This window comes from Mytilus galloprovincialis, chromosome 1 (genome assembly GCF_965363235.1).
Source record: "Mytilus galloprovincialis chromosome 1, xbMytGall1.hap1.1, whole genome shotgun sequence".
NCBI lineage: Eukaryota > Metazoa > Mollusca > Bivalvia > Mytilida > Mytilidae > Mytilus > Mytilus galloprovincialis.
The window spans coordinates 54393360-54417426 of NC_134838.1; the positions used below are offsets into that span (position 1 = coordinate 54393360).

Sequence of the window (24067 nt, forward strand, 5' to 3'; positions counted from 1 at the left end):
AACAAGAAAGTCAGTTCTTTCTATAAACTAAAAATTGATAATAACAACAACAAAAAATACACTTTGTATTCTCAAACTAAAATAATTCACAATATGTCTAATCCAATTTCAAAACAGATAAAACTGAATTCATGATACATTTACTTGTGTAGAAAGAATTGCACATTTTAGATTCAATGTTTTCTGTCCTTGAAATGACAAATAGTCACAAGATTGTCAGATTTGTTGTATGACAGTACTATCCTAGAAGTATTTTGATACTACATTCTGTTTTGCTGTTTATTTTCTGTGCCTGTTTCCATAGGGGTTCTGAAATACAAAATAAGAATGACTGCACTTTCTAATATTTCTTGTGTCATTCTGTATAAACTTGTTTCATGTGTCTGTATAATAGTTAGAAGTAAATTAATATGTACATTATTAGAATTAACAATTCTGTTGCTTACAGTTTCTCGCTATGGTACCCTCTATATTTTTGGCCAAAAACATAAAAATCAATAGATATTAATTACCTAGAGTCAAGTGACAAATAATCAGAACTTGACTAGCTGATTATATTTGGTGTTTTAAGTTTCTCTCTATCTTTTATAGTTTTCAAAATCTTGTCTTGTTGATCCTTTCTGCTGTGTACAATTTTATCTACATGGACAATAGTTTTTCCAAAACATCAGAGAATAAAATCATAATTGAAGGGAAGTATTGCCTGTAAGGATATATCCTCAGACTTCAGCCATTTTGACTTATTTACTGTGGATTCATTATTATTCGTTGGATACCAATTTTCGTGGATTTCGTGGGTATAGATGAACCACGAAATTAAACCAACGAATGACAAATTTTCTAAAGGCTTGTATAAAGACTTTGGCAAAACCACGAAATAAAATGTCCATGAACATGCAAGTTTTCCTTCATCCACGAAAATTGGTGCCCACGAAAATAAATGAATCCACAGTATACAGATTGTATAACTGATCTTTTTGAAATGATGACCACAATCTCAAAAGATTGGATACCAAAGTGTGTTATTGGTTTATGCAAAATGACAAAAATTTGCTTTCTTGAATGCAATGAAAGATTGTTAATATTTATTGGTGTCACCATCTATTTTCCCTTTTTAAGAAATTTGTTTATACTTCTATCCTTTGAAATAACATTAAATGTAATATTCTAATGAATATTTAATATAATAACAATTTAAAACAGCCCTTAAAATGTGCTCTATCGCATTTTTAAAGTGCCCTTTAATTCAACTAGCATCTTTCTGTTCTGAGATTAAAGCCATAACACTGATTTGAAATCAATATTGCTGAGTGAAACAACTTCTCAATCTGACTTTATGTTAGATTTACCTGAGCAAATTTGGTATCAATCCTTTTTTTTTTTTTAACAAATCTAGATAATTGCCTACTGGCAATTTATTTGTTTTTTCTTGTAAATTGCATTCAACCCAAAGATAATTTTTGAACTCCAATGGTATTTTCACATGAATTAAAAACAGTCCACCTCATTTTACATATACAAGTATTTTCCTACCCTTTATCTTCATTCATATGTTGATACAATTCAGCGACATTATCTTTACTTTCCAGACGTCCTGCAAATTCCACATGTCTTTTTGAGTGGATTGAAGCAATTCTGTTTGTCCATAAAGACAAGAGATTCTGTGGTCCTGAAGCTGGAAAACGTATAAAAAAATAAATAACAAACAAGCATAACATTTATGGCTTCAAAAATGAACATTAATTCTTGACACTAGAAGTAGCAGATGGTCATTTGTAAGAACATGTGATGTATGGATGCTTATAGGATTACTTTTCAAATTTCCTATTCACATCAACATTACCAATTTTAAACTGACAGACAACAGATTTATAGATGGCGATCATATGTTCCCCACAAAAATGTGTACCCTCAATGCAAATCAACAAATTCTTTTAACGATATAACAAGAAATTTTTTGAATCTCAAACAATTTTGATGGAAATCTTGGAAAATTGCTAAGAAATGTAGGATGAAAATTAACCCAACTAAATAGGGTTTGCCATGTGTGCATGTATATATTTTATAACAAATGATAGGGGATATATATTTTTATGAGATAATTTCAAATGCAATTTAATAAGGATTAGAAACAAATAGTTCAATGAACTAGTTAGAAGCACACAAATAACTTTTGTATGGTAGTTCTTACAATATTTAATAAATTATTGAATCCCACTTAACATCTTAAAGTGATACTTTTATAAGTTGTATAAATAACATACTACTCCCTGTGCTGACTGAAGGTTCCTCCGTCTTGGCTCTTTTTGATGGTGGGCCAGAATCACTTTTGTTGTAGTCTGATTTCTCCCTCTCTGTCATTTTCTGGAATCTAGAAAGAAAAAAAAATCAGATGAAATTCAGTGTTCTCCCCAGAAATTTTGGATAGTATCACATTTGGCGTAAAAACATAAATTGTATTTTTTTTTCAATGTAATTTATCGTGTCGTGGCAACGCTTTATTTCCTTTATGTTATATACATTATTGTTTATTACAAAATGTATTATAATGTTTGTATGCTATAGGCCCTTATTTGGTAAATGAAATATTCTATTCCACCCTATTCTTTGTTTTTATATTGTTGAATTCATAACTGAGAATACAATTAAACTATAACCATGATAACAGTATTTTCAGTTTATGTTTTCTATATTCATTTATAGTTCCAGAATTATTTTTTTCCTCTTAGTCTAAATAAAAATATATGTGTGGTTCCAGTTACCCTACCTATACCCAGCTAAATGAATGAATGGTTTATTATAGTGCAACCTGTATAGATACAATTGCATTAAATATGTAGGAAAAAACACGGGTTCTTAATAAAAAAATTTGAGTAGAAAAAATTCTTTATCATGTCTTGGAAACATATTGGTTCATGGTCCCAGATGTTTCTTTTTACAAAATGATATATTTTTAACAAAGTTATCTACAAGTAGTCTGTTAATGCTTAGTTATCTCTTTATGTATCATTGTTTTCTGTCTACTGTGCCATTTGTGCATATGTAGTTATTATTGTAAAATGCGTTTTTTTTTGTCATATCTGGTCCGGTTCTGATCAGTAGTTTACACTAAAATATTAAATGGCCGCCGAAAGCAATGAAAAATACGAAAATAAACAATGTTTGACAAGAGATTGGGAATGAATATGGCGTTTTTAATGCATTGAATGGATGAAACATATACACAAGCCAATTTTGATCACTTTCTAAAGAAAGTACAAAACTTATTTAGCCCAAAATCAAAATTTTCACTCTCCATTTACAAAAGGCACTGGCTACGGTTACATGGAAATGTAACAATAATAAAAATATTATTGTTACATTGGAGACTAATTGCCGGAATGCAAAGTTGGGTGAGGAACCGATTAATTACAAATGTAACAATAATTACTGAGGCTACGGTTACATTACGTTATTGTTACATGAAAAACAGCAATGTACGCTAGATTGATTAAACTTAAATCTTTTATAGTTGTATTGCTTCATTCTTATTCATATTTCGCCTTCGGTCTCAAGTAATGAATTAGCTTAACTTCTCTATGAGGGGTGAAGCTTACATATAATATCTCTGTTTAAAGAAACAAACTATACCCATAGCTGGCCAGTGACCTTGACCCTAGTATATAAGCACCTGTTCCATAATAACTTGTCATTATTTTTCTAGAGGGGTGAAGTGAACACTTCACTTGAATTCTTTTTAGTTATTTTATTTTTATCTTAAATTTGGGAGAGAGTTACTAAAGTTACATTAACTTGTCTACGATGTACGACAAGTTCTAATGTTATTTTGTTATTTAGAAATAATACTTCCTCAATTGTCTACGATGTATGACAAGTGTCGATGGAAATGAATTTAAAAATTTCTTGTCTACGATGTATGACAAGTGTTCATGGAAATTAATTAAATATTTTATTGTCTACGATGTATGACAATTTTATATATTCATTAAGTTTTTGCCTTAGTACACTACGATGTACGGCACATTTGTTACTTAATTCATACTCCTGTTTGTTAAACAGGTAGATATTTAAAAGTATTTCTATTCACCTGAAGGTCGTGAGTACTCTTCACAATTTACACGTGTTTTACCTGCACAGGTACACATTTTTGTATTACAATGGCTGAATTTGTTTATGCAAATGTATTGTTTTTGCAAGATGTTTAGAATGATGTTTTAGAAATTAAAGATGATAAATTTAATAGGAAAACAAGAGGTATTTTGAATAAATCCTCTTCTTAAACAGTTATAAAACCTAGTAGTTTTATAAAAGATCATAATGGCATGGCAATTGGAAATAATTGACAAAGCAACAGAACCTGTAAAAAGTAAGTTTTTAAATCTAGTGCTACTTGTATAGCTTCAAAATCTACTTGATTTGTGAATGTTTCTCACGAAAGTGCTGTTGAGTTTTAAGATAGGCATGTATATTGATACATTGACTCATTATTATTAATGTAGTAAAGAACCTGTATGAATCATGAGGTTTGAGACAGTTTTGCTGCCTTCAACTCAAGCAGAGTTTGTAGAGAAACCTGCTGCTATATTTGATTTTTGCCATTAGAGGCTTACTTTAATGAAGATTTAGTTCTATATTTTGATCTGAACTACTGAAATGATACTGTGTATGTACCTCCTTTTGGAGTTTGTGCCATGGCTGATGATAGTCCAGTCGGAGTTGAATTTGATTCATCTTTTGATCCTGCATTAAGGTTTTCAGAAGCCTTTAAGGCTTCTATTAGTGAGATTAATGGTCCATTATCTCATCCTGTTTGTTGAACAGTTTAATCATGATTTTGCTTTGAAAATCCCAAAATTGTAAATATTACTACCATGTCAGCAAATATAAAATCAGGAAAATATAAAGTTCATAGAGGTAATACTATCACACTGAGAACTGTGACAATCCTAGTGTGTCGAGGATAAATAAAAAATCGAAATGGCACTGCCTAGACAGGCCCACTCTGTGGTTTCAAAGATGCAGGAAACCCAGAGATACTTTATTAAGGGGTTGATCATCACCCCTATTGTTGAGTTGGCTATTTCTTGTTGTAAGAATGGGCCATTGGATCTTGATAGTACAAGGATTTTATTGTAAAATTCTATTTGTTTGTTTGACCATGGGTTTCTGGTTAGACCCATAGGAGATGCTCAGAAATATTTAGATGATAAAACTTATTTGTAATTCTGTTGTGATAGTTGCTTTATCACGTTTCTAGTTATGATTGCATGAAGCAAACTTAGTGTTTATACAAAGATTCTGAAGCAAATTCTAGATTCCTTGGAAGAGGTTCCAGGTCTAGCAATTAATTTACTCCCAGCTGTTAACTGCAGAGGCTCTGTTGGTCAACAGGGCGACTATACTAGTAGGCAATTCCCTTCATTGAGAGGGAGAGGGTTTCAAAAAGGGAACAGGGAATCTCGAAGAGGTCACATTTCTCAACCAGTTGCTATATATACAGTATAGATAACTTAAATATTATGATTTGGAAAATGTTACTAATGATCTATTGATATTAGATTTAATAAGAAATGGTTATAAAATTATTTTTAATGATGTACCACAAGGTTCATCATTTTTGAATTAAATACATTTCACCTTTCATAAGGATGAATTAATTTCAGAAGTCCAAAAATTGATAGCTAAGGGAGCTATTTAAGAGGTTGATCGATCAATGGAAAATCAGTTTATTTCCTATATTTTCTTAGTTCCTAAGAAAGATTGGTCTTCAAGGCCTGTATCTATTTGATAAATTCAAACATACTTAGCTTGTTGCTAATCAGCATTTGGAGCAGGACCATTTATCTTTTGTTTAGAATTAAATTTTTAGGATAAATATCTATATATATATATAGAGAGAGCTAACATCTATAGATCACACAGATGCATATTTAAGTTTCATTTATGATTATATCACATTTTCCTGATTCATGTGGAAAAGACATTGATATGATATTTATGTTTTTGTTTTGGATTGGCTTCTGTATCAAGAGTTTTTACTAAGGTTTTAAAACCTGTCTATGTATTTATGAAATAATGTCACTTGAAGTATATACATGCTATAGTTTATACATTGATGATTCTTTTATTATGGATCAGAGTTTAGATGATTGTATTGTGAATACAGAAGAAGTGGTGCAAATGCTTGATAAGCTGTGCTTCGGAAGAAATTTTGAGAAGTTGGTACTCATTTCTTGGAAGCACATTGTTTTCCTTTGTCTCATTATTGATACTGAGCTATTTAAGTTTTTTTCTGACAGATGAGAAATGGTAATATTATCTCCCTTGGGAAATTCTTCTTAAATAGAATTGTGTAACTGTATTATAGATGATTTACATCATATATTGGTTTTGTGACGAATGCTTTTAATGCAGTATCTGTGGGAATGTTACATTGCAGAAACATGGCGAGAAATAATGTTGAAACACTGTAGAGTTGTTACAGTATTTATTTTCATCAATACATGTAGGTGAATTTTTTTTAACATTTTAAAATCAGAAATTAAAAATTTGATTTATAGACCCATCCAAATAAGTTTTTGGATTGGACCAGATTCCTCATAAGAAGGATTTGGGATCCAAATTTGAAGAAAATGTTTCTGTTGGTAGATGGAGCTTCTTTAAGAGTATGCGCTCATTTCATATAGATTTCATAGTATTGTTGGCTATATTTTTCTTTTGGAGAAAAAAGTTTTAGTCACAGAGAGTTATACAATCAGAAAATACATTTTCAGTAGCTTTTATTATGCAATAGGAGGTAAAACCTCGTTGTCACTTAACATGCTTACTACAAATATTTCATTATTTGGGCTTGGTGTTCAAGAAAGAACATTTTTATCACAGCTCTTTATATTCCTGGTAAGAAAATTTTGATGCTTATCATATGGTTAAAAAATTTACAGATTCAAAAGGATGGCAATTGAAAGAAGATATATTTGTTTTGTTGTTATCACGTTTTCATTTTCAAATCTGTAGAGAATTACTTCGTTGTCTTTTGACCAACAAGCTCCTTTCAGAGATGTTTGTATTTTTCATGGTCAGAATTAAGACCTTATATTTTCCCATCTTTTTCATTGTTGGGGATAATTATAAAGAAAATTATTAGTGATAAAGTTCAGAAGGCTCTTTTGATTATCCTTTTTTGCCTGCTCAGAGTTGGTTTTCTTTGCTAAGACCAATTTTAATTTATTTGCCAGTTAAACTGCTAAGCATAAAAATTAGTAACAATGTTGCATACTGAAGATAATGTCTTTCTGTCAGGAAGAGACTTAATTCAACTGTATATTGTAAAAAATATAAGTGAAACAACACCTGAAGGGTTGATTGTGCAGTAGGGTAAAAACGTGTGTATTATACTCAGAAATCACTTTAATATAAACAGGAGATTTCAGAATCATTTGTAAAATATAATTTACACTTCATCTTGGAGACCATGCATCTATAATCAAGCATTATCAATATTTTTTGAGAAATTTCATTATTTGGTGTGTTCAAAGAGAACCAATTCCTTATCACCATCTAAAAAGGATGTTATTGATTATTGAATTTTTTGTAAAACACAAGCTTTTCATATTCAGCATGTTTAATGTGAATTTTCCTTGTTCTATGTTGAAACAGACTTTATCCTTTAAGAAATAGATGTTACTTAATTTGTTTGTTTACTACATGTATTTGTGGAAGGTTGCTTAAACCTGAATCTGCAATTGAAGAGTTAGATACTCTTTCACTTGGGAGATGAATTTAGTGCTATCTTTTTTAAGTTCTTAATATTCATTGGAGAATTTAACATTGAAGACTGTCTTTTATACTTGTGTCTTTATTTGCCTTGACTACAGCTGCCTTAAAGTACTATCTTTATCAGCTGTAGATTTACATTCTATGTTTCTTCATTCAGAGACATGGCACTTTATTTTTTCATATACATGAGTTTTTGAAAAATACTAGATCTGTTAGTTAGTTTACCTAACGAGGTGATCAAAGGTTTTGATAAACCAAAACTTTGTGTTGTTAAGACAATGATTTATCATGTTTTGTGTACAAAATAGGTGAGAGAATTCATCTAAGTCTTTTCGTAAAGTTTAGATAGTTAGAGAGAGTTCTAATTTTATCCGAGGTTTTAAGGTTAACTCATTTAGAGGAACCTCTTCATAGGTGCATTTAGCTTCAGAATGTTCTATTAAGGACATTATGGCAACAGTTTTGTCTGGACATATGATCAAACCTTTTACAAGTTCTATAACAGGAAAGTGAATAATATCAGTACTAAAACGCTTTTCTTCAGTTGTAGTTACTGTGATTGTGATTTTTATCCTTTATTAAATGTTGGCATTTATATAAAAATTGTTTTTAGTTTGTGTCTACACTTTAAACAAGCTAATTCATTACTTGAGACCGAAGGCGAAATATGAATAAGAATGTTCCTTCATCCAAGCATATCTTGGATGTGCAGGATGAAGGTCATTCTTAGAATATGAGCCTGAGGCTCGAAAGTAATTAATTCCCACCCTAGGGATTATCAGTCAGACCCACCCTTTTCCACTGGGTTTTATATTTGGTCGACACAAACTTGCTTTAAATTATGACAAGTTATTATGGAACAGGTGCTTATATACTAGGGTCAAGGTCACTGGCCAGCTATGGGTATAGTTTGTTTCTTTAAACAGAGATATTATATGTAAGCTTCACCCCTCATAGAGAAGTTAAGCTAATTCATTACTTTCGAGCCTCAGGCTCATATTCTAAGAATGACCTTCATCCTGCACATCCAAGATATGCTTGGATGAAGGAACATTCTTTCATATATGTTGAGTACTAAACAATTATACTTGTAATTTAATACTGATAAATAATAAACTATATTATTATTCAACAAATGGTGTACAACTTGAATAGTTTTACTACGTATTAATGGTTTTGATGGTCTTAAAAATACTACTCAGTCGGAAACCAGGTTGAAATAGAACAAAAGAATCGAAGCTCTTTGTTAGAGAAGGCGATAAATGTTTACTGTATTGTTTACTATAGTGACCAAATTTTTAAAAGTTAATAGAAACAAACAAAATTGCAGTTTTCTTCTCAATTACGAGGTGTTTTATTTTAAAAACACCATTTGCATAAGTTTTCAATTTATCTAGTACATAGTTAAGCAGAACAATTAGATATCAAGTCGACGACATGGGTATCTTTCAAGTTGGATGAAGAAAATGCATAACCTCCGATTTTTATGAAAAAATTACCACGGACGGAAAACATATCAATCTATGAGTTCAGTAATTTTCGTGTCTGCCCTTCCATTATGTGACTGAAGAAAAAATTCCAAAAAATGGGTAACAAAAAGAGAAAATCGAATGCACCTTTTTATGTTAGGGCGTGTTTGAGTTGAGTATTTTGTCTTGATATCGTACAAAGTAAGAATATTTCATACATCGTCTCGCTTCAGATTCTATCATTTTTATATATTAAAGCTACAAGTTGACTTTATAACACAAAAGAATCACAGTACTAAAAGATGAAATATATGGGTCAAGTGAAATACCTATTTAATGAGTCACAAAAACAGAGAAGGTGTGTTCGAATAGCTATTTTTTTACTGAAAGTACTTGACGACAGTCTTTCAAGTTGGATGATGAAAATGCATATCTTCGAAAAATTCTAATTTTTTGTGTGTGATTACTAGGGTTTATAGTCTTCATACACTAAAAAAAATCTAGTCTGCCCTTCCACGAAATATTTAATTAGAATTTTTTTAAATGTTTATGAATTTTCGAAAATTCCACCTGACAACCGATCAGACAATAGTTTTAGTTGAATCAATGCAGACAAGATTATTAACTGATGCTCATTAACTAGTTGATACATTTGTCTTTTAAAATACAACTAACATATAAGGATCGTAATGGTGCAATGTGGATAAATTTATCGATTTCCAAGAGCAATATTGGTAGCGCGTCATCCCTACAATGGCTTCCATTTCTACGATTGTGAAAATGAACTGGCGTAATGGGGAGATAATTTTGATGAAGTAGACTCCTGACTGTACTTAAGATTAGGAGTGTGACTGTCAAAGGCGAAAAATATAGTTCAATGGTTTCACTTTTTTAAAGTATTTAACTGCACACCTACTCTTATTACTTTCATTATACTTTGGACCAATTTTGTTTATGGTGAAAAAAATAAAACTTGGGATGCGTTTTAAACGAAACTGAAACAATATCAAGACATACATTTCATACAGCTTAATTTATAACTTGACGCAAATTGAAAAAAAAGCAAAGTTTGCTAACTGTAACTTAAATACTAAGAAATTCTGTATGTACACGTATCCGTGGAGGACGTAATTTCGTTCATCAAAAATGTGTCGGACTTTAAAAACAACTTACTGGATTTGTAGAAATTGTCATTGTAAATAAAAAAATACAGTAAATAAATTGTATTTTATAAATGTATGTAATAAATGTCCTCAACTTTTATAATTTAGTACATATTACTAGTCCCATCGTACATTGCTTTTTTTCATGTAACAATAACGCAATGTAACCGTAGCCTCAATAATTATTGTTACATTCGTAATTAAACAGGTCTTTACCCAACCATGCATTCCGGCATTTAGTCTCCAATGTAACAATAATATTTTTATTATTGTTACATTTCCATGTAACCGTAGCCAGTGCCTTTACAAAAAGTAATAGGAAGAGAAAGAAAGTAATACTAATATATCAAAAGTCGTAAAAAGATAAGACTCAACCTCATTTTAAAAGAGAAAAAATGTTTGTTTCTTTGAAATTTCATTTAGCAAACATATTTCGATTTTTTTATGATTTTCTGATTACGTTTTCTCCTTGTCGAAATTTGCCGATTGCAAACCTATGTGGTATTAATCATGTCAAAGTGACAGCTTGGGGTATTCGTATCCAAACAGTTATCACCCAAAGGGCAATTAACACCTTTTTAACCACTCTAAATTGCCTCTATTGTCCGACTTGAAGGGATTACAATTAAAAGTGATATATTTTTTTACGATCATGAGTGGTAATTAGATGAAAGTTCAAAATTTAGGAACGAGAAAAATAACATCCTGAAAATAATTATAGCGTCGCGGTAATAATTATAGCGTCACGGGAAGAAATATAGCGTCGCGGTACCGCGACGCTAAAACGGCCTGGGGAGAACACTGAAATTTAATTCATTATTCAAAACCAAAGTTAAAATTAAACAAAATTTGCCAACTCAATCTTTAAAATATCATGAATGTCTTACTAATGGCAGTAATGCTTGAGTTTTAAGAAATTTTGTTGACTTGAATTTCAAATTTTGTAATTTCATGCCATGTAATCATATTTTCTCTTCCAACTTGGCTGATATGCCAGTAATATTCTTGGCTGACATTTGAGCAATACTTTTATTGTAAATCACATAAAGTTTTTATTTTTATTTTCTATTTATATTTTTTAAAAAAAAATGAACCCAAAGGATTGCCCAAGGGTATAGAAATTTGCACTGTTTGACTTGTTGATGGATTGAACCCATGACCTCTCATGTTAAAAACACTTTTATTTCAAAGTGAGCAAGATACATTCCTGACTTTACACATGAACTATAAATTCCTGACTTTGCACATGTGCAATTTTAACATAATTCAAACTAGGAAATATGTAATATAATCTTACTTTTCCAGAGTTTTCCATGACTGTTCTACCTGTGAATCAACATCCATTTTTTCCTCCTTTGCAAAAACTTTATCCCCTTTCTTTGGAGATTTATCCTCTGGTGTTGGTTTTTTACAATCTAGGAGACATTCTAGAACTTTCTGGTGGTTAGGTGAAGTATCGGCATAACCTTTTATTAACATCTCTAATTCAGACCACATCTGTCTATATTGTTCATCCCTGTTAAAGAACACACATCAGCGTTTAGTTTAAATATATTTTATTTACAAAGGTAGCAAACAGGGAAAAAGTACTTACACTTTTGGTGTTAAGCTGAATTTTGTCTCTGAATGACCTTAGATCTGTCTCCTAATAACCTTCTTACTTCAAACAATATTCACTTTTAAATTATGATGTCAAATTTTATCGGAACTAGTGTGATTTTAAGTAATGGCGGACAAATTTGCATAAAGTGTAAATACTTCTATTGGATACATGTTCTAGCAACATTAATGATCCCTAACACATTACAGAACTAATAAACCAATAAAAGACGACTTGAAGAACATAGATAAACCAATACATGCAGAAAACGTATTACTGCTTAACATAGATACATGTAAATATAGAATGAAGGACTTTTTGTTTTTGATACTGACTTTATCACAGTAAAATATCACCTGATATTTTACTGTGATAAAGTCAGTATCAAAAACAAAAAAGTTCTTTATTCTGTTTATTGGTAATTTAAAATAAAACCAGGTGCTCCGCATGGCGCAGCTTTATACGACCGCAGAGGTCGAACCTTGAACAGTTGGGGCAAGTATGGACAAAACATTCAAGCGTGATACCGCTCTGAATTTGGATTGTGATCAAATTTTTGACATTACATGGGTTTTTTTTACACAAAAAAAATGTCAAGATTTTACAAATCAATTAAAGATTTCTTCTTCAAACTTTTTAAATCTAAAATTAAATAGTTGACACAGCATAGGTTTCTGACACAGAATGAATGTGGTCTAATGAACTTAAAAGTTTTTTTTTGCCTTTGAGCAATTCACTATGCTGTTGAATATTAATCCTCTCAAAAAAATGTTTGAAGAAATTTTCTTTTTATTTATGAAATCTGAAATGAGAAAAATTTAAACCCCCCCCCCCCCTTTTTTTCACATCCCCGTTTCCCTTTTTCCAAAACTGATATCAATTCAAATTTCTAATGGAGTTTGCAACAAAAACTACTCTTTTAAATACATCATAAAATATTAAAATGTAAAATAAAGTGCTTGTTATCACTGAATGGTTAAGATTGGTTGGTAGTAAAAGTGAATATACATTGTTTATTGTATAAAACAATAAAAAAAACTTCATCAGCAACATTTTATATTGGCAAATTTTCAATGAAGTTATTTACATAAAGTTATTGGCAAATAAAAATAGAAAATGACATCATAGTCATGTCTGGCAAATGTCCAACATACATTATCTAAAAACATTTTAGATAAGATAAGGAAAAAAAGCTTCATCAGCAACATTTTATATTGGCAAATTTCCAATGAAGTTATTTACATAAAGTTATTGGCTAATAAAAATAGAAAATGACATCATAGTCATGTCTGGCAAATTTCCAACATATATTATCAACTACTATTCTTTACAAAGAAAGATAACTCCAATTGAAAATTAATTGCTATTGCACAATATTGTGCAATTAGATATTTCTTGCTATTGTGCAATACTGTGCAAATTGAAAATCTCTTGCTATTGCACAATACTTGATATGGAATCCTGATTTGGACCAACTTGAAAACTGGGCCCATAATCAAAAATCAAAGTACATATTTAGATAAAGCATATCAAATAAGCCCAAGAATTCAATTTTTGTTAAAATCAAACTTAGTTTAATTTTGGACCCTTTGGACCTTAATGTAGACCAATTTGAAAACTGGACCAAAAATTAAGAATCTACATACACAGTTAGATTTGGCATATCAAAGAACCCATTTATTCAATTTTTGATGAAATCAAACAAAGTTTAATTTTGGACCCCCATTTGGACCAACTTGAAAACTAGGCCAATAATTAAAAATCTAAGTACATTTTTAAATTCAGTATATCAAAGAACCCCAAGGATTCAATTTTTGTTAAAATCAAACTAAGTTTAATTTTGGACCCTTTGGACCTTAATGTAGACCAATTTGAAAACGGGACCAAAAATTAAGAATCTACATACATAGTTAGATTCGGCATATCAAAGAACCCCAATTATTCAATTTTTGATGAAATCACACAAAGTTCAATTTTGGACCTTTTGGGCCCCTTATTCCTAAACTGTTAGGACCAAAACTCCCAAAATCAAACCCAACCTTCCTTTTATGGTCATAAACCTTGTGTTTAAATTTCATAGATTTCTATTTACTTATACTAAAGTTATGGCGCAAAAACCAAAAATAATGCTTATTTGGGCCCCTTTTTGGCCCCTAATTCATAAACTGTTGTGACCTCAACTCCAAAAATGAATCACAACCTTCCTTTTGTGGTCATAAACCTTGTGTTAAAATTTCATTGATTTCTATTCACTTAAACTAAAGTTATAGTGCGAAAACCAAGAAAATGCTTATTTGGGCCCTTTTTGGCCCCTAATTCCTAAAATGTTGGGACCAAAACTCCCAAAATCAATCCCAACCTTCCTTTTGTGGTCATAAACCTTGTATTAAAATTTCATTGATTTCTATTCACTTTTACTAAAGTTAGAGTGCGAAAACTAAAAGTATTCGGACGACGACGACGATGACGATGACGACGCAGACGACGACGCCAACGTGATAGCAATATACGACCAAAAAATTAAAATTTTTGCGGTCGTATAAAAATTGAACCCAATTTTTTTAATCACATCCCCCTTTCCCTTATTCCAAAACTAATCTCAATTAAAATTTCTAATGGAATTTGCAACAATAACTACTCATTTAAATACATCATAAAATATTAAGATGTAAAAAAACTGCTTGTTATCACTGAATGGTAAAGATTATTTTAATTTATCAGTTGGTAGTAAAAAGTGAATATACATTGTATATCGTATATAACAAAGATTTAAGTTGATTCTGGACAAAGAAAGATAACTCTAATTAAAAAAAAATTGCTATTTCACAATATTGTGCAATTAGATATTTCTTGCCATTGCGCAATACTGTGCAATTGAAAAGACTTGCTATTGCACAATACTTAATATAATAATTTTAGATCCTGATTTGGACCAACTTGAAAACTGGGCCCATAATAAAAAATCTAAGTACATTTTTGGATTCAGCATATCAAAGAACCCCAAGATTTCAATTTTTGTTAAAATCAGACTAAGTTTAATTTTGGACCCTTTGGACTTTAGTGTAGACCAATTTGAAAACAGGACCAAAAATGAAGAATCTACATACACAGTTAGATTTGGTATATCAAAGAACCCCATTTATTCAATTTTTGATGAAATCAAACAAAGTTTAATTTTGGACCCCGATTTGGACCAACTTGAAAACTGGGCCAATAATCAAGAATCTAAGTACATTTTTAGATTCAGCATATCAAAGAACCTAACTGATTCATTTTTTGTCAAAATCAAACTAAGTTTAATTTTGGACCCTTTGGACCTTAATGTAGACCAATTTGAAAACGGGACCAAAAGTTAAGAATCTACATACACAGTCATGACAGTTAGATTCGGCATATCAAAGAACCCCAATTATTCAATTTTGATAAAATCAAACAAAGTTTAATTTTGGACCCTTTGGGCCCCTTATTCTGTTGGGACCAAAACTCCCAAAATCAATACCAACCTTCCTTTTATGGTCATAAACCTTGTGTTTAAATTTCATAGATTTCTATTTACTTATACTAACGTTATGGTGCGAAAACCAAGAAAAATGCTTATTTGGGTCCCTTTTTGGCCCCTAATTCCTAAACTGTTGGGACCTAAACTCCCAAAATCAATACCAACCTTCCTTTTGTAGTCATTAACATTGTGTTTAAATTTCATTGATTTCTATTTACTTAAACTAAAGTTATTGTGCGAAAACCAAGAATAATGCTTATTTGGGCCCTTTTTTGGCCCCTAATTCCTAAACTGTTGAAACCAAAACTCCCAAAATCAATCCCAACCGTTCTTTTGAGGTCATAAACCTTGTGTCAAAATTTCATAGATTTCTATTAACTTAAACTAAAGTTATAGTGCGAAAACCAAGAAAATGCTTATTTGGGCCCTTTTTGGCCCCTAATTCCTAAAATGTTGGGACCAAAACTCCCAAAATCAATACCAACCTTCCTTTTGTGGTCATAAACCTTGTGTTAAAATTTCATAGATTTCTATTCACTTTTACTAAAGTTAGAGTGCGAAAACTAAAAGTATTCGGACGACGACGACGCAGACGACGACGCCAACGTGATAGCAATATACGACGAAAAATTTTTCAAATTTTGCGGTTGTATAAAAATCACTGCAATAATAGAGAATATAACAAACGAACTACTTTTTCGAATCCAATCACGACGAATCACACTTGACTTCACAGGCTGCATTACGTCATTTGAAATTTTGTCACAGTGCAGTAAACATGGCATTCTCTTGCACAAAGTATTGAAAAGGATTTATTGCATGCGTTACAATAATACTCTGCTTTGGACATGACTCTAACAATGCCTAATATAATGGTAGCATACCGGTAAGTCAAATTTCTTTATTTTTCACAAAGCATCAGTATGGTCAATGATACTATATGAATCAGCATATTAATCATCATTTTTATGTTCAACAACAAGTTATAGATATTATATTTTACTTAAGTAAGTGGATAAAATTACATTGATCTTTTCATTATTCGCTCAGTGTTCATCATGAAAACGATCACATTGATTTCAAATAATTTTAAGAAAGCACTGTAAGCAGACATTTTAGGAGGCAATGTAACACTGCAGGCACTTGTTTCTATCCAATGGAAGACCCACTATCAGAGTTTATTTATGGCAAGTGCCTGTGCAATGTAAGCTGACTGTAAATTATCTGAACAAGCTCATTTCTTGTCCAATTCATAATTATTTCAAACATTTTAATAGCCGTCACTCAACTTTTAACTTAAAATTCTTGCTTTTTTCAAAGTCATGACATGTTCATTTATTTTCAACACGGACTAGAAATATAAAACTTGGGAGTTTATCTTGCGATTACCTTTAATTTCAGACACGAATTTAAGGGAAGGGTCAGTCAACACTTATAAAGGCCACATGACATCCATTATCACTGAACTAGTATACATATTTTTTAAGGGGCCAGTTGAACTTAAGGACGCCTTTGGGTGCCGGAGTTTCTCACTACACTGTAGACCCATTGGTGGTCTTCGGCTGTTGTCTGCTCTATGATCGGGTTGTTGTCGCTTTGACACATTCCCCATTTCCTTTCTCAATTTTATTACAATTATGGTCAATGCAGACTTTTTGCCATGCCACATGTCTGTTCCACACAAAATGTTGTCTAGTTTGATGCCCCCGGTTACCCCTTTATAAAATTTATCCTAGATCTGCATTTGAATATGTTCACTTTTTTATTCTTTGTTCTATGAATATCTGTCTTATTGACAATGAAACCACATCTGTTAAAATTGTATATAATGCTCCTACAAAAATGTTGAAAATGTGTACATTAAAAAATTTTTCTAACTTCTCTCATGCAATAACAGTACCTTTTTGGTCTCTATTTATGTGTTGCGTCTAAATATGAATTGGAACTTTATAGTGACTGAACAGGTAAAACAAATACTTCTTAAGAAACAGAAAAAGAAAACTATACTTGGAACAGCACTAGGCTATGGGTATTGTATGAATAAAAAATAAAACATGTTCTGCAAATAGTAAAAAAATAACATAATAGTGTAGATAACGCTTTTTTTTTTAAAAAGTTTATCTGGTTTTTCATACATTTTCTTTTCACATTTTCACAACAATCGTTCAAAAAGTCTAACTTTGTGAAATTTTCAAACAATGACAAGTGAAGTGTTTCATTCGCCAAAAACTAGTCCATTTCTGCAAAAAAAATACACGCAATTTTGTGCATGAAAGGGGAAAGTAGATCCTTATGCGTTGCATTCACGCATGTCGTTTATTGTGTACTGACCCAATAATTTTTATATCACGGCCAGTCCACTGATACTGACATTATCAGCAAGAACACATCAAAGGAAAAATGTACAAATTACCGATAAACCAGTATACATGTAATTTTAAAAGTATTGTTTGCCTGTATTAGCAAGTTGGTCATGTGTGACTGTAAACATTTGAAAAACCAGAGCTCCAGATAAGAATTCACAAATTGGGTTTTTTACCCAACATTTTCTTATATAATTGGGTGATAAAGTTTTTTAATTACATTATCAATTCCGATTCACCCCTCATGTTAATATCAAATTGGGTTTTTTCATCAACACAATATTGAATATTTAGGCAATAATAATAATAATAATAATAATAATCTTTATTTCAAGAGGGTATGCTCAATTAGTACAAACACTATTCTCCCTTGAGGCCCTCACACTCCACTCACAATGTATCACACAATTTCTTCATAACAAGGATAAACATAAGAAAACATAATCAAAATTGATACATAGTCATTTAAATAATTCCTGGATTTTCAAGTAAAAACTTAAAGCAGTTTGTTTTAAAAGTATTTATGTTTGACATGTGTCTTAGTGCTTCTGGTAGTTTATTCCATAAAGTTGGGCCAGAATATGAAAAAGATCTTCTAAATGTGTTTGTTCTTGCCTTTGGTATATTAAGTAATTGGGTAGTATTTGATCTAAGTTGCATTCCATTTTTATTTGTAACATAGATTTTGTTAGACAAATAGGCAATATCAACCTCAGATTTTTTTCCATCTTAAATATGTCTCTTTCTTTGTATAGCTGTTTTATTTGGTTTAGGGGTAGGGTCAGGGTTATTTGCTAGCTGTTTTATTTGATTATTCACTGAGGAGCAATTGTAGGTTTAATTTGTGTTCCATTTCAAACCGTCTGCCAGTTTTGTATTTTCTCATATAAACTGTAAAAAAACAGATATGTGTATTCACAGGCACTCATCTTATACCTTTATATAATAAATTCTGAGACCAGTGCCTGTGTTTGTATTAATTAACTGTAAAATGACAAAAAAATAGTATATAAACTCTAATTATACTTAAATGTTTTTGTTTTATTCCAATTTTCATAAATCTGGGTTTAGTTTTTTTTATTAGAACTTTTGGTTTCTGATGCTTTGTCATGTCATAATTGATTTGGCCTTTCACTTTTTCCAACCGATTTTGTTTTTTGAGGAAACCCTGCTTTTATTAGCAAATTGAATGTTCTCGTTAAGGTACGCACACTGTTCGATGGACACTTCCTAAAAACACTGGCTGAGTTTTGTTATCATCATAACTTTCCCTCAGCTTTTCAAAAGAAGCAGAAAACATGCAATATTTTTACCGGACATTCAATTTCATTTTAATTCAATGTATGTTATGATAAATCCCGAGCAATGCGAAAAAATATGACTACATGACACACGCTAATTGGATAAACGCCGAGACGATTGAAATGTTTTTCAAAAACACGTGTACCTATTGAGCAACGGAAACAGGGACCCATTTCAGCTACTTGATGCAGGAATCTATTTTTAGAACGAAAGGAAATTTCCAATTATAAATATTATAGTTTACGCGACGACTGTAAACAGATAAGGGTAAATAACACAAATGGTTGCCAATAAAAGGGTTGAGAACTCATGGTTTTGGCATATAAGTGGGTTTTCCTTTGAATTAATTTGGTTATTGAACCCTGCAATGGCCAATTGCATTGGGTTTTTTATTATTTGTATTGCGTGATCAAGCAAATACGCAGCTTATCTGGAGCTCTGGAAAAACTACAGTAAACTAATTTTCTTGAGTGCTTTATTTACACAACCTTTTCCTAAGTAGAAAAATATATTGAGAAAATAATTCACTTCTTATATGTCATACTTGGATCTTTCTACAGGTATTTAATGAATACAGCCACAAATTTGTTAAATTATCACCACAGAAAAACTACATACAGCTAATATTGAAAAGAAAGTTAAATGAAAGATTGTTCAGGTTATAGTATATGAACTTTTTTCAAAAACTCCTTGAAATAATGTTTAAAATAATTCTAATAAGTCAACTAAGTGAATACTTTTGTAAGTGTGACACAAATTATGTAATCTCTATAGCAATTGATGACAAAATGACTAAGTAACACTATGGCTTTGATTTCTGTACTTTTAAAATACAGTTACTGATGACTCATACAACAATTCTTTTTTGAGAAATTTCTGGATCTGCTTTAAAAATCTCAATTCAAGCTGGGTTTTAAATTTTCATTTAACACATTTACATGCAAAATGCTTCATTTTTGTTAAAATTAGGCATTTAATTTTACTACAATGAAAGATTCCTGGTTTAGAATAATCTGAAGACACTAAAATGTCCTCTCTCTAATATTTTCACTGTATTTTATTACAGTGCCACACACCTCTTTGGTCCTTTTCCTCGGGAACCAGATAACTGGATGGGTAAAGCTTCATTTCTACTCTCCATACCCACGACATGGTATACAGCTTTCTTACATTCCATTACTTCTTCATCGTCCAGAGTATCCTTGATTATCAGTGAAGGTAATGGATCTATATGCTATAGGGAAAAAAATACATATATATATGTGTCTTGAGATTAAATTATTCCTTCTCTAATATTTGTGCTATTTTCACATTTCCTGACCGGTGTGAAAAAAAATATTTCTCCTCACTAGTGAAAAATCTGTTCTCAGGCAAATTTAATTGTTTTTCTCTGAATTTTCTTATTATGATGTCATGAAAAAAGCGACCATGCCTGATGACGTCACATCAAAAGTACACAACTTTCCAAAAATTTTTGAAAAGGAAGGATAAAAGTCATAAGAGAAACAGATTCCACCACTGTAACTTGTGTATTACGATATTTCTCCACTCTCAACAGTTAAATTTTAATTATTTAAAAAGCTCGGCAATCCTCGCGCTTTAAATATTAAAATTCAACTTCTCGAGTGGAGAAATATTGTAATACACTTGTTGCAGTTGTGGAATCTATATTTCTTTATCAGTTTTATATCTTTTGCTACGTTAACAGAGTAACTGAGTTATACAGTTTGTCGTTAAAAAACAACAAGGCAGACAAAAAAATCATTCTTTTACAGGTAAATCAATGATTTATATATATTTCTCAAATTTATACAGATCTTAAAAAATTGTTATTATACATAGCATGTGCTTGTATGTCTGTATATCTATATTTATGTTTGTATCAACTTCACTATTGAAATACAGGATAATTAACAGCAGTCTTCTGAGGTCATCTCAATGGATAATATCAAGTCTAAGATATGTACGAAATGCTGATACAGAAAAACAACCTGCGACCTCTGGGCTTTTTAGAGGTGACTTCCGACCTGAGGGCCTTCTAAAAACGACCTGCGACCTGTAAAATTTGGAAAAAATGGACCTCTGACCGACTTCTTTCCTCCGTGTTAGGAAAAACGACCTGCAACCTGTACATTTCCCTTAAAAACGACCTCTCGACGAATTTTAAAGCGACCTTGTAACTGGAGGGGGGTACCCTGTGGGAGCCTCACTTTAAAGAGTTTATACATTGTAAATTGTTTGGTTTGTTTGTACTTTTTGTAATTTTATAATACTCCAAATTGACAACAACACTTCAAATGGTCTGCAATTTTATTAGCTATGGTCTACATGTTTCGCCTGCAAGGCAAGCTTCATCAGGACAATTTTTATACAGAAAATACCATGGGAAGTTCGTCCAATTAGATACCAAGCCTAAAGAACAATTTCATGTATAATAGTAAAACAAACTCAAGTTACATTGTAAACAAACTTTATTTTTCTATATTTATCTATTTATAACTCTGTATTGCTACTTTCACTTTTCATTGTTTCTCTCACCATGACGACGTCAAATTCGCACCACTTTGAGTACTTCAGGGATTAATTTCTGTATAAAAATTGTCCTGATGAAGCCTGCCTTGCAGGCGAAACATGAAGACCATAGCTAATAAAATTGCAGACCATTTGAAGTGTTGTTGTCAATTTGGAGTATTCTTTTAATGTTGCATTCATTTGCATAATTTGACACCCCTGCATACCAAGGTATCCACTTCAGGGACTGATCGAAATGATTCACACAGGCGTTGGTTCACCTCAGGGAATTTAATTTTTGTTATTTTGATATATGTTTTAGTATGTTATAAATAAAACATTAGAATTTGGGTTAAATTGAAGACCATGAAGCTAATATCCCTTTAAACTATGGGATATACATTACTTGGAAGATGTTGACCTTTCCATGTTTCCTTGACCTTTATTATAAGTCCAAATACCTTTTTCATTTTCAGAACTTTTTGTAAAAGAAAACCTGAGATCACTTCGTCCAAAAGCAATTAGGATGCTTCAGATTAGCATTTGAAACATTTAACTCAAGTATATACTATATAGTCACAATTCGCCTTTTCAGGATCTAAAAAACTATGGGTAATCTCATTGTTCTAACATCAATATGAAAATAATATTATGTCATTGGTTAAATTTCCATTGTTAAGTACGTTTTTAACCAATCATAACATGTTGCAGTACGCTGTGAAAATATTACCCATAATGCATTAGATTCTGAAATGGCCAAATAGGTGATGTCTTTACACTTACAGATGCCATGTTGAATATGATTGTTTCATTGATAACCATTGGCCAATATCTACTCATTCTCTCCAACCTTTTCTTAGCTGTTGAAATATAACAAAAATAATACATGTATCATTGTTTCATTGATTTCAATTCAAAGCAGAAGGCAAATATGATTCATATTCAGCCCAAAACAAATTTCAAATTCAAAAGTTAACATACATGATCATAAAGGAGTAGGGGCAATACGGCACTTATTTGGCCCAAAAATAACTGCAAATTTAAAAGTTATCATATATATTCTTAAATTACTGAAAACTTCAAGGTACAAGGTATTCAGAAAAACAAAACAAAATTGTCATTGAACAAGTTACCATGGCAACCAATCATGACTTTATTTGCATTATTTCTAAAATATTGTGATTTTCCTCCTTTTTCATAAAATTTTAAGTTTATTTTAGATTGAAAAAGTATGTCTGCACCCAAGAAGCAACTTTAATTTTGATGAGCTTATGTCAATAGTTTCTTGTCTGCGCATGATGTTTCCTCGATGGGAATAAAGATAGAAAACTGCAGAAATTCTGTATTTTTCATTGTTCTGGTGAAAACAGTACATATTATGATGTGCTTGTGACGTCATGTGATAACCAGATGCTCCGCAGGGCACAGCTTTATACGACCACAGAGTTCAAACCCTGAATTGGGGCAAGTATGGACACAACATTCAAGCTTGATACAGCTCTGAATTTGGATTGCTGTTAAATAGTTGACACAACATAGGTTTCTGACAGAATGAATGTGGTCTAAGAACTTAAACTCTTAAACTTAAAATTTTTAAATTGGACATTTACCTATCATGGTCCAATATCCAAAATCTAAAAACATGGTTAGATTCAGCATATTAAAGAACCCCAAGACTTCAATTTGTAATGAAATCAAATAAAGTTCAATTTTGGACCCTTTAGACCTCAATGTGGACCAATTTGATAACCGGGTCCAAATATAAAAAATCTAAATACATGTTTAGATTCAGCATATCAAAGAACCCCAAGGATTCAATTTTTGTTGAAATCAAACAAAGTTTAATTTTGAACCCCAATTTGGACCAACTTGAAAACTGGGCCCATAAATAAAAATCTAAGTACATGTTCAGATTCAGCATATCAAAGAACCCCAAGAATTCAATTTTTGTTGAAATCAAACAAAGTTTAACTTTGGACCCCGATTTGGACCAACTTGAAAACTGGGCCCATAATCAAAAATCTAAGTATATGTTTAGATACAGCATATCAAAGAACCCTAAGAATTCAATTTTTGTTAAAATCAAGCTAAGTTTAATTTTGGAACCTTTGGACCTTAACGTAGACCAATTTGAAAACGGGACCAAAAATTAAGAATCTACATACACAGTAAGATTCGGCATATCAAAGAACCCCAATTATTCAATTTTTGATGAAATCAAACAAAGTTTAATTTTGGACCCTTTGGTCCCCTAATTCCTAAAACTAAACTCCCAAAATTAGTCCCAACCTTCCTTTTATGGTCATAGAAACCTTGTGTTTAAATTTCATAGATTTCTATTTACTTATACTAAAGTTATGGTGTGAAAACCAAGCAAAATGCTG

At 31.3% G+C, this 24067-nt stretch overlaps 1 protein-coding gene across 2 annotated transcripts in view; it reads right to left on the reverse strand.

Moving 5' to 3' along the window:
- Positions 1–52: 52 nt before the first annotated feature.
- The window catches only part of LOC143078895 (integrator complex subunit 13-like), an 89857-nt gene continuing 65842 nt past the window's right edge, over positions 53–24067 (reverse strand). Inside the window, exons 12-17 of one of the 2 annotated variants that reach the window (XM_076253944.1) lie at positions 22467–22543; positions 20249–20406; positions 11706–11924; positions 2268–2371; positions 1534–1675; positions 53–309 (exon numbers count right to left, since the gene is read on the reverse strand). In XM_076253944.1, coding sequence (XP_076110059.1) covers positions 261–309; positions 1534–1675; positions 2268–2371; positions 11706–11924; positions 20249–20406; positions 22467–22543 — 749 coding nt within the window. In that variant the 3' untranslated portion in view covers positions 53–260. Of the gene's footprint in view, positions 310–1533; positions 1676–2264; positions 2372–11705; positions 11925–20248; positions 20407–22466; positions 22544–24067 lie in introns of both variants that reach the window. The other variant, XM_076253934.1, reaches the window with a different exon arrangement.